The 16,654-nt window shown below is 38.2% G+C and overlaps 2 protein-coding genes across 3 annotated transcripts in view; one reads left to right on the top strand and one right to left on the bottom strand.

Moving 5' to 3' along the window:
• SEC24D (SEC24 homolog D, COPII component) overlaps window positions 1-15,092 on the bottom strand; it is a 66,763-nt gene extending 51,671 nt beyond the window's left edge. Inside the window, exons 1-4 of the mRNA XM_086888058.1 lie at window positions 15,024-15,092; window positions 7,970-8,087; window positions 6,346-6,412; window positions 4,167-4,352 (exon numbers count right to left, since the gene is read on the bottom strand). The gene's annotated coding sequence lies outside the window, so the exon portion shown is untranslated. The remainder of the gene's footprint in view (window positions 1-4,166; window positions 4,353-6,345; window positions 6,413-7,969; window positions 8,088-15,023) is intronic.
• The window catches only part of SYNPO2 (synaptopodin 2), a 77,687-nt gene continuing 65,218 nt past the window's right edge, over window positions 4,186-16,654 (top strand). For both annotated transcript variants that reach the window (XM_086888049.1, XM_086888050.1), the window contains exon 1: window positions 4,186-4,512. In XM_086888049.1, the coding sequence (XP_086744175.1) occupies window positions 4,384-4,512 (129 nt within the window). In that variant the 5' untranslated portion in view covers window positions 4,186-4,383. The remainder of the gene's footprint in view (window positions 4,513-16,654) is intronic.

The following is a 16,654-nucleotide window of genomic DNA, read 5'->3' as shown; positions in this document are numbered from 1 at the left end:
GTACAGGGAAAAGTGGCAGCTGATGAGGCAAAGAAAACTAAGAAGTGGTCACCAAGACCACACAGAGCTTTAAAGGAATTCAAAGCTGAAATATCTGACCATTACTGAGATTAGAAAGTGCCATTTTTTAACTAAAGTGTTCCAGGAGAGACTCAGGAAACAAGAAGCCTGTCAGCCTGATATCTACCCAAAACAAAGAGGTGGAAACTGTAATATGGAACAGTGGACATCTGGATAAATATGACTTATCTGGGAAGAGTTAAAAAGGTTTTCATAAAAGGAAGTCCTGCCTCACAAACATAAGGCAGCTCTTTGAGGGGATCAAAAAACACGTGGATAAGGGTGATCTGATTGATCTTGGATTTACAAAAGGCTTTCAACAAATTCCTTCACCAAAGGCTTTTAAGAAAACTAAGCAGCCATACCATAACATGGCTTAGAAGAATAAGGTGATACACATTGGGGAAAAAAAACATTAATTCACATATAAAATATGTGCTTTGAACGAAGCAGCTACAGACAAGATTTTAAGATTTTGAAAGATAATTCCAGGAACACATTAACTCTGCAGTGTCTGAAAAAGAAAATTAGCTGTTAGCAGTGTTGGGGTTGGCAACTAGAGAACAAAATAGATATCATCATGTTATTGCATAAATCCCAACTTTGTCTGTTTCCTGAAGGCTCTGTGGTGTTGCAGAGCCTTGTTTCAAAAAGAACTTAGAAGTATAGAGGATGTAGAGAAAGAAAATGAGGAGAATGAAATATTTGAGATAGTAAAGGATGATTAATTATTCTATTCTGTGTTTGAAAAATGGTGGCTATGCAAAATGTCTGTAAAATTAGTGCCTGGGAAGTGTGCCTGGGGATTGCTTGGTCACAGTTTCCCTTGATCCATGAACCAGTGGACATCAAATGAACCTGTAGGATCCAGATTCAAGGCAGAGGTGATTCTTTATGTCACTGTAGTTAGGGATGACTTCCTGTGCTAAGCTCAAAGTTATGTGGGCTCAAGAGGAAACAGCATGCAAAAGTTCATGGAAGAGAAATTCCTGTTACAAAGTACAGAGCTGCCACATCCAGCTGACGAAGCCTTCGAGCAGAGTCTGCCTGGGGAAAGAAATGCTCCATTTTCTGTGTTCCATTTTGCATTTATTATCAGAGACCACATTTCAGGATAGATGCTCTCACTCTGGCTACTCTACAAGTATGCCTATTCCTGCCTTATCACAGCTCCTCCAGGCTACTGTGCTGGGCTTTTTGACTGGCAGTTCTTGAAGGGAGATGAGCAAGGGGAGGCTTGACCTGGAAACCCTTTAATACATATCTCATCACACAAGATCAGATTGAAGCCAAAGCTTTCCCTGTATTTGGGCACAGAGAGATTTTGAGTGACTTCTGCCATCTGTCATTTTCCCAGTTTACAGGCTTATTTGTGACATCAAAGTTTTACTGCTTGTTGCCCAAAACTGCATCTTTAGGTTTTAGTGAAATGATGGAGATAGTGGAAGCGGTTAGATGTAGCTGTAGTTGACATTAGCTTGGAATTTTTCAGTGTATTTTGAAAATAATATCAGAATTGATACAATTTATTTAAACTCTAGAAATTACAGAGACAAAAATGCCACGAACTCCATGACTCCACTTTTATCTTGATATCCAGTTTCTGACCAGCATTTGGAAATCCCAAAGGATGCAAGAACGTACAAATGGTTATTAGCAGTATTAAAAAGCAAAACATACTGCAGCATAAGCATTTAAGAAATTCATACAGGGCCAATGGGAATTGTTAAGGCCTATGGAATAGCCTTTGTGACATTAAGACATAGGAAGCTTTGGGTCTCCCCATCATGGGAATAGTTTTGTCACAGACTTTAAATGGTTTCCTTACTGCAGAGCAAACAAGAAATTTACCCATAGACGAAAGCAGCAATTTGTTTGAAATTGTTGTTATAAAAGCCCCTCAACAAGCTGACAAGGTAAAAGTTATTTCTCCTATTTTTTTTTTCTCCTGTCAAGATCACAGTTCAAGCAAAAACTCCTGTATCCATTTAAGTGTACCAGGTTAAAATATCCCCAAAGCTTTGTCATATACCAAAATCACACAGGTTGTGGTGTTCTGACTGGTCATTTTTTCAGCTAAACAATCACTAATCAAGGTTGTTCTGTTCTAATATTTTACCCAGTTCAGTTACATGGTCAAAAGTGACAGAAATTGTATCTAGTACAAATTCCCATCACGTATGTGACCATCCAAATGCAGGGGTGATTCCCTTTAATTTGATTTCTCCCGTAAGTATATGAAGAAGCTCAGAGAAACAGAGATCAGATTTGATTATTCCTTTTTACCAAAATGATAAGAGATTAATACAAGCTCAAAACACCCTATCAGTAATTCACTATTTCACCACAAACTTTTAACATTTGAAAGACTAATAATTATGTAATAAATTCTGCTTAAACAGCTGCTAAATTTTTGTACTGAACAGGGTGTCATAGAGCATTTGTGCAGCTACATACTGAAGAATTTTATTGCCCTAAAATCTGTAAGAACTTGCATCGTTAGGTAAAAAGGAGAGAATTTTGTCTAAAGCAAGATTCTACCTAGGGAAAGACTAAAAATGTTTGCTTCAGCAATGTATCAACACTGCAGATGATAATAAGCAATTAGCCACCTTGGACTATTTCAAATGAGGTGTCTGCATTAAAGGTTTTCTAGCAAAGTCCCTTTAAAGGCCATCCCCTCTCCTAGCATGGCTTCTCTGATGGTGTTTTCCTTAAGTGTTTAATTATATGGCAATCTGTGCTTGTTTTGCTTCTCTAGAGCTGTTGACTTGTAGTCAATAAAGCAAGGACTCTTCCTCCTACTAAATCCTGTTATTGAGAGAGTGACATTTTCCTCTGTTTGATTAGTTATCTTCTCTCCACCCAGGCTTTGTGTTGCCTTAGTGTCTTAGAGGACTAATGAAGGATTCAAGCTCCCTAAAAGTCTGTCTATGTTTTCCAGACAGAATATTTCAGTTTAACAGAAGATCCTGTCTCTACCTTGGTATTTTGCCTTTGAAGCATCACTTTGGGGGTCACTTAATTGACAGATACACTGGATAGATGTAAGCCCTCAGTGGTTACCTGCTAATTAGATGCAAAGTCATGCAATTTAAATGATGAGTGTTCCCTGTAGCCCCAACATCTCTGACAGCTTAGAAACAACCAAATGTTAACACTTCAGAGGGGGATCTCAGTGAATTTATACTGTGAGAATCTGATGTCCCAATACTCTGGGTTTCAAACAAAAAGGTGCTTCTTTCAGAAGCTTTTCCAGACATTAAAGACAGCTCACCTGCTGAACACTTTCCTTTAGAACCAGCTTAATTCAAAATGCAGTGTGATTTAAACCAGGCTACCTGACATTGGGCTGAGGTGAGGAGGAGATAATGCTGTCAGTTGTTAACACCCAACTAGAGGAATGTTCATCCTATGCTGAAGAACAGTCACCTCTTAAACCACCACAATACCTCAATTAATTTCCTTTTTTTTTGTGCTTATAGTAAGGTTCCCCTTTAAAGACACAATGCAAACTTTCCATTGATAGCATCTGTTGAGGGATCTGATACTTCATTTCACTAATCCTCTTCCCCTCTCTGGTAGGAAAGGCAGCAGGCTGCATGAGAACAGGTATATTTAGGGTCCAATAGTAATTCAGGTCGTTGCTAAATAGCAACGCACATTAAACTATACTGAGGTCAGAGAGAACTAGAAAAAGAAGTGATTCCATGACAAGAAAATGATAAAGAAGCTTTTCTCCTTTTTTTGTTTTCATTTTTTTTACATGCCTGCAGTGCTGCAGAAAGGGCATGTAGAGATGAACTTCCTAAAGCCAGTTCAGACTAAGTGTATCAGTTATTCAGAGGATGTACATGCTGCTTCCCCTGACATTCTGATTCCTTTGTTTGGAGTAAAAATGCAAGAAATGGGTAAATTAGAGTTTAAAATGTCTGGGACCAGTTACTAAAGTAAACTTATTTCCCAAATTGTCACAGGGAAATGTACACTTCATTTTGCTGCTGCTTTGATTTAGCTGGCAGGAGAGCCCTGTTCAAAGGCAGCCTTCCCTGCCTCACGGGCGAATCACTTTGGTGTGCATTCCCTCGAGTTCCAAGCTCACTTACTTTCCTTTGAAGGTGGGCTGAGCATCGGAATCTGACGAAAGAGTGGGCTGTGCCCTCGGTGCGAGGGAGCTCTTCCATTCCCCTCAATGACTACATTTGCTCGTGCAGTACACAGCAGCAGCAACAGTGTGGTGCTCTGGGTCTCCAGCTCTGCCCGGCAGACGAAATCTCCAGCTCGCTGAACATCTGCAAGCCAAGTTTTTCATGTTCTATGTGAATGCTGCCCAACTGCACCAGGAAAATGGGCACAGGGGATTATCTCTGCATTGCTATGAGCGGAGGGGCGCCGTGGGGCTTCAGGCTGCAAGGGGGCAAGGAGCAGAAGCAGCCTTTGCAAATCGCCAAGGTAGGAGCATGACAGAAAGATGTTATTGGAGTTTTGTGGGCACGGATGACAAGACCACTCTGTTTAAACCCAACCTGCATCCTGTTGGTGTGGATCTTGTTGTGATGCTTGTTCAAATTTGCTAATTTGTTTTACAGAGATTATACAGGTACTGATTCTGTCTATGTCAATAAAAAGGGATTATTACTTTTTGGTAGCTTGCAAGTGTTGCAAAAAGTTTTATTAAATTCCAAATGTTTCACTTGTGACATGATGAGTGCCTTTCAGCTCCTGTTTGCTTCGCTCTCTGGCTCTGGGCGCACTTGGCACATCGCAAAACTCAATCTCATATTAGGAAATGCTGCTTCAGTCATCTATTTATGATAGTTTTTCTACTCTGGTCATAGAATAAATACAGCTTTATCATGAGAAAATGTTCTTACTATTTTGGGAATCCTGGAAAGCATTACACTGACTTCTCTCTGGTTTTGGAAAGTTATCCAGTCTTAGAAGCAGCTTTAATAGATGCCAAACGTTCCCTCTTATATTTCATGAGCAACGCTGAAAATTACTGGACACTTTATAAATTATCTGCATGTATAGAAGGAGGGAAAGACAGACAGTAGGAGGTGACAATAAATTAAAAATAGGAACTGGTAGCCCCAACTTGCAGAAGTACTATTTCAAAAGTCATTTTGTTAGAAATCAGTGCTCACTCCAGTGCAACAATGAAGATTTGTCACGATTATTAAGGCTTATGTAACTGTATGGAGCTGCATTCTGTTCCCTGAGACAAGAGGGACACATTTTGTCCAGGGCTCTGAGCTCAGCAAAATACCTTTGGCTGAAACAGTATGGGGACTGATCATCATCCCATGAGCCCTGCTAACTAGTTAAACTGCGGGAGAAAGTTTAAAATGTATCTTATCTCCTTCCAGTGTCTTGGCAATGCAGTACACTGAGTGTGTTTGCTTTATTTTGATATAGTATTCCAGATGAGTAGTTCAGTACTTAAGCTGTAACTTTCTCAAGGTGTCAATACATTTATTAATTAGTTAACTTTAATTTACTTGACCAGTTAATTTTTCACAAACAGCAGAAACAATAAATCTACCTCATTTTATAGGAGAAGGTCTTTTTAGCTCCTCTGTCAAGAAAAGAACATCTTTCACTCTTCTTTTCACTTATTTCCAGCCTATCACATTAACCATATCCAGTAACAGAACTATGATTTACTGGGGGTCTGAATATTTTTTCTCATTCCTGTTAAGTTTTTGTTTGTTTTTCTATGTTTTGCAAAACTTGAACATGCTCACTTTTTTTCTTACTGATGGGCAATGGTTGCTGAGCAAGTAAAGCCTCTGATAACACATGGCAGTGGACTCCTGCCACCTAGTGAAAACTTGTAGCTAGAAGTTAAAAATTCGTGAGCAACGGTAAAAGGCAAGTGATTACAAAAACCAAAAGTAAAAAGCACAGGGGTTTGAAAACAAGATTCTTACTAAACTTTAGTTTTCCTAATAAAAACGGCCTATTCAAGTGAGGGTTTTTTTTTTTGTCTGGTCTTTTTTTTTTTTTTTTTTTTGTATTCACATCCTAGACTGGGGCTCTTAAGTCTTGGCTCTGTTTTAGGACTAGAAGTTTGGACTTGAGATAGTTGTATCTTATTTCTAATGTATTTTCAGTAGTACATATTATTACTGTGTACTCCATAATCCCATTTTCTAAGGGAAATTTCCCAGGAAAATATACCCACAATTAGAAAAATAATAATATGCATTTTTAGGAAAAAACTCACAGGTACATGTTTGTTTTGCTGTAAATGAAAGGAAAGGCTCCAGAGGGGTTGCTTACCTTTGTTAGAGCAGAGGGAAGTGCACTCAGGTTCTGCCATGAGTGGAGAAGTGATTGTGGTATAGATCTAAAGGGGAGAGGGATATGAAATGGAGGGAAATGAGATAATCCATTAAAATACATCAGGACACAAAATTCCCAAATTTGCACTTACCTACTCTTTGCTAAAGGAAACATATTGTTTTTAAAGCTGATGGAATAAGCACTGCAGCTCACTGCCAGAAGCAGCTTTTACCAGGTTTTTTTATACCTTTTAAAACAGTTTTATTACATTTATAGAGAATATGTAAACCCTCCCTGCCTTTGCCTGGCTCCTAAAGCATATATTCAAGTAGAATTTCCACTGAAATCCATGAGAGTTTTGCCTAGAGTATAAATTATTGTCTTCCATTACCATGCAAAGCATTAACAGAGAGATTAAGGCAAACCTTTTACCAAAAAATATCTCGGTACTTTTGCAGATAAAACAGGCAATTTTCAACAGCAAATAATTTTACAACCACTAAATTAGATTCAAGACCTTTCAGTAATTTGTTAGTGTGAGATTGCAACAAATAGATTTTTCTAAAGTATGAGAAAGTGTCATTCTGCTTTTTTAAACTCTTATTCAACACATATATTTGACTCATTTTCTGTGAAGGCATAAGAAGTATTTAACAATTCTCTTCCTCTGTACTCTGGCTCTGACCACCAACTTAGTTTGTGAAGTCTGATAATGTTTCAAATACTTAATAAAAACTTATTTTCAATTAAAAAGAATTTTCACATTCTATATGCTGTCCCAATATAAAACATAAGGGCTTTAAAAGAAAGTATTTTAAATCCTGTGTCCAAAGGCATACTGTGCTTAGAAGGTTATCTAATAAACAGATATTATTTAAAAAAAAACCCAAACAGTTTTATCAGGGGTCCAAAGCTAAGGAAAACAGTGATTGTGTGCATCCCCTCACTAAACCATGTCATTGCTGTGCTGTAGGATGGCTTTCCCAAAGCAGGAGATGGGAAATCTCAGTGTAGCCGTGTCCCTAGAAGGATAAGTATCCAAGATATAAAAAACCTAAGCAATGCATGATGTCCTTTCCATTTTACCATGAGGTATATGAAAGAAGATTTTAAAAATTAATATAATTGTCTTTTTTTTAATTGAAAATTTCTTTGCAGCTTTTAATTTAAAATATATAGAAAATAATGGCTGGTTTTCTGAACTAGCATTTGAAAGGAAGTCCTGTGAGTTTTTCTGTTAATACTTAACAATAGTTAACAGTAAAGATATATCCTTTAAGAAGCATCTCTTTTGCAACAGACAATTTAATGGAGTTGTCCTAAAGATGATTTAGATTTGTAATTCAAGTGCAATGTGACTCCATTAGATTATCTTTGCAAGAGAGGTACATTATTCTCAGCATATTCGTTACCTGCACCGAACAGTAATTTTATGGACTCATTGTCAAAGTCTTGGTGCTCCAAGTTTGGGAACTTAACCAAATAGTTCTAATGTTTAAGGGAGGCAAGTTGCACAACTCTGACCTGTAAGCACTTCAAAGGAAATCTGGATTAGTAACCTAAAAGTAAAAATGAAGAGATGCTTACAAGGACACTTCTGCTTCCCAAATTGTAGTTTTACCTTTGGCTTAGTAGGGACATGTGACAACTGGCTGCCTGGTCATTTTAGACTTGTGCCTTTGTCCATCAACATGCTCAGATTTCAAGTCTCAGTTTCATCATTTTGGATTCATTGGAACCTGAAACAGAAAGTGAAACTCAAAGACGTGGGAACGACCTGAACCAACTGTGTGAAAATTAATGTTTGAATATGATTATTTAATACTGGGTGCACACAGAGGTGGGCTGTGTTGTGGTAGTTTGGCTTTTTCTCTGCTTTTATCCAAAATACTTGACACATATAGAACAACCCCAAGAGGTTTACATCAAGTTGACCTCTACACTTTGTCTAGCAGAAAAAAAATAAGGGGTGAGACATTGTTAGCACGGTTATGCTTTGGACCCTGAGGTAAGGCAAAACACGCCACTGTCACACATATATGTGTAAAGCATATATTGGCAAAAAGTTGGCCTATCCACAAAAGACATCACAGCTGCTGGGTTGAAGGAAACCTTTTAAAGTTGTTGTCATGCTCTCACATTGTCACTCTTGGCAAATGCTCCTGCCTGCAGGCAGGTAAGTGAGGTTAGGGAATGCAGGATCTTCCTCTCCCTCTCCACCACTGTTTGGAGCTGCAGTGGTCAGCGAGCTGGGTGAGGGCTCAGCCCTGGGCTGTCGCCACCCTGCTGATTCCGCCTCGTTTGTACCGCTTGACATTTCAAACAGGATTTGAACACAACTTTATGCAATAGCAATTAGCAGAACAAGCCATGTTTAAAACATGCTAGTTGAACTCTGGCAGCAAAGGAGGGGAGTTTAGAGTCAACCTACATGATTTTAAACACAACTTGCCTTACTTGGCCTGTATTTGAAACTGTTTGTTTAAATTTGCTGGCTAATACATTTCCAAACATAGTTTGTTTTTGCAGCCTGGACAGACTCTTACTCTCAAATTCACCCTTCAGACCATCTGACACTGCTGGTATTTGCTGATATTCGGAAAACCCTGTAAGGCATATTTACATATTCTTTCACACAAGGAGTTACGTGGAAGATTGTGGGTTTATCTATCTTTTCTGGAGAGGATTTTGTCTGTGTTACAAGCCTTGACCCAATTTAATAACCAATACATTTTTGCACGTGTTTAGATGACACAGTTCAGCTTTTAAAGTAAATTCCTAAACTTCCATTGACAGACTGGAAGTAACTGGGCTTTATGGAGCTTAAGTTAATTTATTTTGCAAAACACGGGAACAAAGTAAATCACTAGCTAACACAGACCACTGCTAAATAACTCTGTTCCAAAAAAATCTGACAGTACTAGTTGGAAAAATAATCAAGAAAAAAAAATTCAATCACCTTACCCTCCAAAGGTTTACATGTTCTTCTAAAGGTTAGGGCTCTGTGTTCCCTACTTTCAAGCTTTTGCATTCCAGCCATTGTGCCAGTGGAAATGTTTAGCACTGGAGTCCCATCTAGTTGTTTAAAAGCTGCAGGCTGAGCTAGCTCATGAGTGTATACCCTGCTTTGGATATACAGGACTACATACCAAGCTGGTTTTGGCATGCTTCCCACTGTATTTAGGCAAATACAAGCATGTTTTGGATACATGGTATTATTCATTTGTGCTTATTTCCATCTGAAGCTTTTCCAACTCTCACGCTAGGCGAGTTTTCAATGGAATAGAATGAACGCCATAATTCACACTGATTTTAAAAAAACAAACTAAAAAAACTAAACAGTGTATTCCTACTAAATTAAATTAGCTGCTTTGTATAGAGCTTTGCTTCATTTTGTAGTTTCTTTGCTGGAAACATTTAAAATACACTGCAAGACATTATTACTTGTCATTGTTCTGTATTTTCTGCCATTGCATTCTTCTTGCGAATGTGAATGTCACAGTAAGATTTCTGGCCAAGTTCACATTAAAATATCACAACAGGAAATGTTATTTACAGAGTCCTCTCAGATTGTGTCAGATTGTTTAAAGAGGACACAGCTAACAATTTATGCATATCATGGAAGGCTTTTCTTTCAAATGCAGAACTCGGTGTTCTTCCTATTTGCAGCAGAAATGTTTAGAGCAGAAATTACTTTAAGGGACCATATTTCATAAGTTAAATGCTTAGCACCCTATAAAGGGAGAGGGATTAGCAGAGATAGCTTCAGCTTTAAGAGGAATAATTCTGTGCATGGAATTAGCTATGGACAGAAATGATAACATTTAGATTGCAACCAGTACTCATGAGCACTGTTCGTTGGCTGGAACAAAACTGGCAGTAAAAAAACCCCTGGATATCAGCTTGAAGGTTTTAACTTTCAAACCTAATGTACACAAGTTACACAGTGGAATTTTTTTTATTTTTTTTCTTTTCTGTAATTTATCCCATCTGCACCATTTCATTAGAATCTCTAGGCCATAGTCAATGGGAATTTTAGGATCAGACTAACGTACATTTAGACTGGAACATTTCAGTGTGCACCAAAATCAAAGTGCTGTGTTTTGGTGACCTGCCAATACAACCTGGTGTTGAGCATGAAGACCAAAAATCTTCAAAACTCCTCAGCACCTTGCTCTGGGTGGAGAGCTAAGAACAGAACAGTGGAAAGTGGCTGCCTTAATTGTGGCTTATGTGGAAGGTAAATTCTAACAAAAACCTGGCTCAAAGCTCACCAGAAGAAACAGGCTTAGACCCTGAGCTGTCTATGATGTTCTGCAGTCCCAGGCACAGTATGGACTGTCCCTCTCTTATTTAGAAGAGAAACTCTGTCTGCACATTGTCATTCTACTTTATAGAAATATATCTTGAATCCTTTAAGTCTCTTTTTTGTTTTACATCTGCTTCCTACATCTGGGACTGGGCACTGAGTGCACGGGTAACCTTTTGCTTCAAAAAAGTTACGTCATCTTGGACCGAGTAGCTGTGGAATCATTATTTTATGAACTCGCCTTTTTGTAAGTATATTTGAGAAATATGGTACTATTTAGGAAACTGGATGCTTTGGGTTTTGAAGGCATGTTTTATATTACAATTCATTAGCAGATGAACTGGTGATGGGTCAAAACAATGGAGAAAGTAGATAAACTGTGGTGTTCTATACTGCTGGTTTCACTTGATACCTTCTCCATAGCATAAACATGCCACGCATGGCATAAATTGCTGCAATATCGAATTTCTAGAAAGTTTCTAAAATAAAAATAATGTAAGGCACCATATGTCCATTGTGGCTCTTCACAGTAACAGAAAGAAAAGCAAACAGAATGACAGGGGAACATAATTTAATAGGACTAAATTCGCCCTTCCTAGTACTCTCTGCCTAACACAGGAATATCAGGAGCTGCTTGTTGTCTGAAGGCAAATGTGGCAAAGCTGAAGCTCTGTTTTAAAAACCTAACAGTTGAAATTTCACTAAAGGAACCCTTAAGAGAGGAGTTACTTTTTTCCCCATGAACTCATTGGGAGCTTTGCCATTGACTTCAAAGGGCAAAGGATTGGGCCCTAGTATATATAATATAGTGCAGTTATTTAATTAGAAGCAGATATCATGAATAAGAATCCTCACTGGGAAGAGTGGAGCAGATTTAGCTATGGATCTGTTTAGTACAGATTTCTGTGTCTAGCAGAAATCATTCCCTTCTAAAGAACAAAAAAAATCTTAAACTTTGGGGTACTGTGATAACACGGTTATATAATAATATTTTATTCAAGTTATTTGGTAATTATTTGGTATATTTCTTTCCCAACCTGTCTTGGAAGTCTTGTGTCAGGATGAAGACACTCACTTGAGCTGAAGGCTTTTAAATCTGTTTATTTGTAAGAGAAAGAAATGCTTGCTAATAGTACAGAGTAGACTGATATTATTAGAAACTAGAGGCCATTTATTAAAGGACTGATAATGTATCAGTGTAAGCTAGGGGAAAAATTTAGACATATCCCTCAGTTGTAAATGTTTAGTGGTTGAAGGCAGTCCTTGTAACTGCCCTCTCCCTTTCTTTAGCTCTGCAAACAGACTGACCTGTGTTGGCTGAATGGTATTTCCTAAGCAATTCAGATTTCAGGGCTTTGCTAACTCACCTCATTTTGCCTGACAGCTCAGGCAACAGTCCTAGGAGCAGTTTATCTGTCAGATTTGAAGCGTAGAAACCCCCAGGTTAGGAGAGGAAAGAGGAAAGGGAGAGGAGTGCCAGGCAGCTGGGGGTGACACCTTTTCCAGCTGGCACAGGTGCGGCTGGACAAGTCTGTAACTCTTTGACACTCCAACAATTTCACTGGCATCCCTTTGGAAAGGCTCTAAGGGTCCTGCTTGTCATCTGTAAGAAAAGCATCTCTACAGAGAACCATGCAACACTAATTGCAATTGTTGTCTATACCTGTGTAATAGAAGGTGTTTCCAAGATGTGCTGCTGTCGAGGGGAATCACATGATGCATCCTAACAGCTTTATTCATCCACCACCACTGAAACAGCCATCTCTCTATTTACCTCACTGAATCCTCTTCTTCTCTGCCAGGAATTCTTGCTCTGCTTTCTCTTGTCATTCTCACTGTAGTACTGCTATTGAAATACACCACTACACCTACTTAAATATCAGTTTCAGTGAATTCACTGCAAATTGTGGGCAAAAATGCCTCTGACTTCAAACCTTGTTATTTGTTTAGAATAGTGCCCATCACTTCCACTGGACTTCCTTTGGACTGAAATACAGGAAACTTTGTACTTTCATGAACTCTCTCAGCACAGAAATCTCTGAACTACTACAGCTTAACAGCTGTGGCTGGAATAGAGTGATCAGCATTTTGTTCCACAAATTACATTTTCCTATTTTGCAGAGATCACTTCAAAGGCCAGCTGCCATAAGCCACTAATTTAATTACAGAGGATGCATATGGAAGTAATCTGAAAGGGATAAATAGCTTTCTGTATTATCATATCTTCATAATGACCTTCTTGCATGCTGAAATAATACTTGCAGGACTTGCAGGATAGTGTAAGACTCGCTTGCAAAATCCTTTGAATTAGGAAAAACTACCATTAAGCATTGAAGTTTTAAGCAAATTCCAGCATGTGATACTATTTAATGCCTAAGATCCTCATGAAGGAGCAGCTGTTAGACATCCTTCAGAAAAAAAAAGACCAAAGTTTCAGTATTGTTGGCTTTCCAAAAAAACCCCAAAAAAACCCCAATGGATACCTAGGAAATTAGAAGTGTTTCACCTAAATTGTCAGTCAGTGGAATAAGTATATTATGCTGATCAATATAAAATAAGTAATTCAGAAGAGTGGAGAGTTTCATTATAGAATACATAGTAAGATTACCTAATTAGCCTTTGAAACAAAATGTTAGTATTAAAGTTGTTATCTCATGGTATTGATACTGTTAGTCAAAGTCAGTCTTTAGGTGCATCGTGCATTTTGGGGGGTATCTGAGGGAAAGTACTTGACATTTGAAAACCACAACCAGGACACTGTTTCCTTTGGAGGCTCCAGTCCCTTTGGTAAATGAATTTGCAGTGTGCCTTAATGTCCACTTTAAATAATCACCTTTTCATGATACTGTCATGATTGATTATCACTAGATGGTGCTCTTCACAGTCCCCAAAATCATAGGTAAGTGAATGTAAATACAGTTCTACCTTGGAGAAGTTTTGGTTGAAAAGTTTAACATTTCCTTACTGAAGCTGAAAGTATCGTTCAGCTCAGTTCCCCTCAGACCACATAATTTTAAAGTGCAGAGTTAATACCCCCAGGAAAATTTGTATATAAACCAAGTCAAGAATCACAGAATATCAAATTAATCAAAATCATTACATCAAATTAGTAATTCCAAATCTTCCTTTCACTTCAACTTATTATTCCCTGCACACAAATAAAATGTAATCCCCCTTAAGGAGGGCTCCATAAATTTGTACTAGGGTTTGACTTGTGGTTTCATAACACTGCAGTTAGGACAAATTTTGATCTTAGAAAAAAAACTGACTAAAAAATATTCCAGTAGTTCAGAAGAAAGTGGCAGTTGTAATCCTTTAAAGAGAAACCAAAGTATTTCTGCACTATGTGTCACTATATTATGAACACTAAATAGTAATATTACACACAACTATTGATTACATGCAGTGAAATAATAATTTAAAAGAGCATAAAAATACTACCTCAAACCTGTTTCTTGCAGCCCAATATGATGACAGCCTGAGCAGACAGGACTGAGAGCCCTGGAGATGTAAGAACTCTCCCAGGTCTTGTATCCAATTTAAATCAAATTTTGAGCTATATTAAAATGGTGTTTTTAATAAATTCCTCATTATCCTTTCTCTGCCCTCATTTTTAGTGTGTAACAGTCTGTAACACTAGATCTTCATTTTGCTAATTTGATGAAGAATAGACTAATATGAAGTACACCAAATCCAAGACTGCATCATTGACCAGCCATGGTGTTGGAAATCTACCCAAGTTTTGCTGCTTAAGCCCATTTTTAGTCAAACAGTTTAAAATTAACAGATCAGTAGTACAGGTGTGATGTAAGTAAATTTTTCATGGCTGAATCTTCATTTTGAGGACCCCGATGCAGCTCCTAAATGTGTTACATTTTAAAGTAATTTTCCAGATCCCCAGGATCATGTTACCAAGGCATTTCTGATTTCATGGCAAAATTTGTGACTACAGAAGGGGGTTGACTTTAAAACCTCTTGTCATTCTAGTTTCAGTTTTCTTCCTCTATATTTACAGGAACAGTGAGAAACAATCCAATGAATCTTAATGCAGTGAGAGGCCCATGAATGCCTCTTTTTCTACACTGGCATGAGCAGTACAAAGGCTACAATAATTAAGCCTGAGGAGGTAGTTATGCTTGTGGCCTGTCATTTTTTTAGAGTTACACTATGAACAAACAGAGCACTGAATTGCATGGTCTGAGAACAATAGTGCCCAGCCCCGTACCAGCCTTCTGGGTCACTCACTGGTTGTTTGCTTCCAGGCCTGATTTGCATAAGAGGCCTGGAAAATTTGCAGAAGCTGGAAATTAGCACAAATTGATATGGGGTGATAATTGACTCAGGCAAAAACTAAAGATGCACTGACCTGTTCAAACCAGACTTGGATTCAGGCCTTCGGATTCCTGCACCGTCCAGTGCTGAAGAACTAAACCCTGGCACTGTTCATCAGCTGCTGGGCCCTGGGATAAAAATAGACAGGCAGAAATGGGATCACGTTTTAGCATAATCAGCTGCAAATGAAAAGGGTGGGAAGGAACATTTCCTCTTCTGGAAATGCTTTCTTTTCAGATGTTTCAGGTGCTGCTGTAGGCAACAGCATGGCAGTCGAGCTCACCTAAAATGAGAGCCAAACCAAATCTTTCCCCAAAGCCTTTTACTGCTCTAGACCCGAATACTTTTTTAAAGGTTTAAAAACGCTCATTGTTGCATGGTTGTGGGCAGGTGTGTTCCATCAAGAGCAAGGAACATGATTTATTTCAGTGACTGGATCAAATGTGCCGGATGCAGACACAGTGATTCACAGCTGTAGGAGTTCCCTAGTGCCTCAGCCCGGTGCAGTGCTTCTCTTGTCTGATAAACATCTAAAATGCTTCTTCCAATAGTTTTCCATCAGATCATAAAGAGAAGAAATGATATGTTAGGAAATCCTCTCTGCTTTTAGAGGTCTGTAGTACTGCAGGCAGCAGTACTACACCTGTGGGGATTCACATAATCTCATCCTATACCTGCATGTCCCTTAAAGCAAAAATTACACTTAGGTACATGTGAATTTAGTTTAATTTAACGTTTTATGAACTTCTGTGGATTTTTTCAGTTTTACATTTGCAAGATGCTCTCAGGCCAGATGATATTTTCATGTGCTTGGGTTTCCTTTTGGCCATTTAACTTGGCTCACACAGGCCTTGTATATCTCTAGTTTCTCCTTTATTTTAACACAGTTAGTCACACCCTAAACCTGTATCTCAAATACACATCCTGACACAACTGCACTTGGCTGGTTTTGACTCATTTCTTCCATGCTAAAGAATGTACAATCCTCTCTGACACAGTGACATTAAAATGCTTTCACTGTGTTTTTTCAATTTACTGCATAAGTTAATAAGAAAAAGGTAAGTTTCAGGGCAAAATAATAAAGAGAAAATGAAACTGGACACTGATTCTAGCACTGAATTTAATTTATGGAGGTGCTGGCCCGTGACATCTCTTTAAAGACTACGTAATCCTTAAAAAGTGTGCTTCCCAGAGAAACTTGAGAAGATACTAGCAGTTCATATAATAGGAGCTTTCCCTCAAAATTATATTAGTAAGAGGTGTCAGCAAACTCTTCTGAGGCATTCTGAGTCAGTTTATCATCTTTTAGGTGAAAAAAAGCACTGTACATGTTCACATTCCTATTCAGTTGCTTAAAAGGTCACTCCTGATCTTCAGTCAATTTTAAAATGACTCCTTACATCACCAGCATGCTGAAAACTGTGTCTGACTATAAGAGTTTCTTAAAAAGCTAAAATCAGTGCCATGAGATAAGGAGCTTCACAACCTATCAATTTTTAATGTACATAAAAATTTGAATTGTTGGGAAGCACTTGTTCGGGAAAAAAATGCAAAATTATGGAACCAATTTACATAAATGTCTTTTCAGTTTATACCTGTGCCTTCACAAGTTCCTCCTGGCCTCTTCTCCTTTTGTTTGGTGCTTGTCACTTGGAAAAATGCTGC

The sequence above is a fragment of the Cyanistes caeruleus genome, chromosome 5, assembly GCF_971803275.1.
Source record: "Cyanistes caeruleus chromosome 5, bCyaCae1.hap1.1, whole genome shotgun sequence".
Classification (NCBI taxonomy): Eukaryota; Metazoa; Chordata; class Aves; order Passeriformes; family Paridae; genus Cyanistes; species Cyanistes caeruleus.
This window is presented reverse-complemented; position numbering and strand designations above follow the sequence as displayed.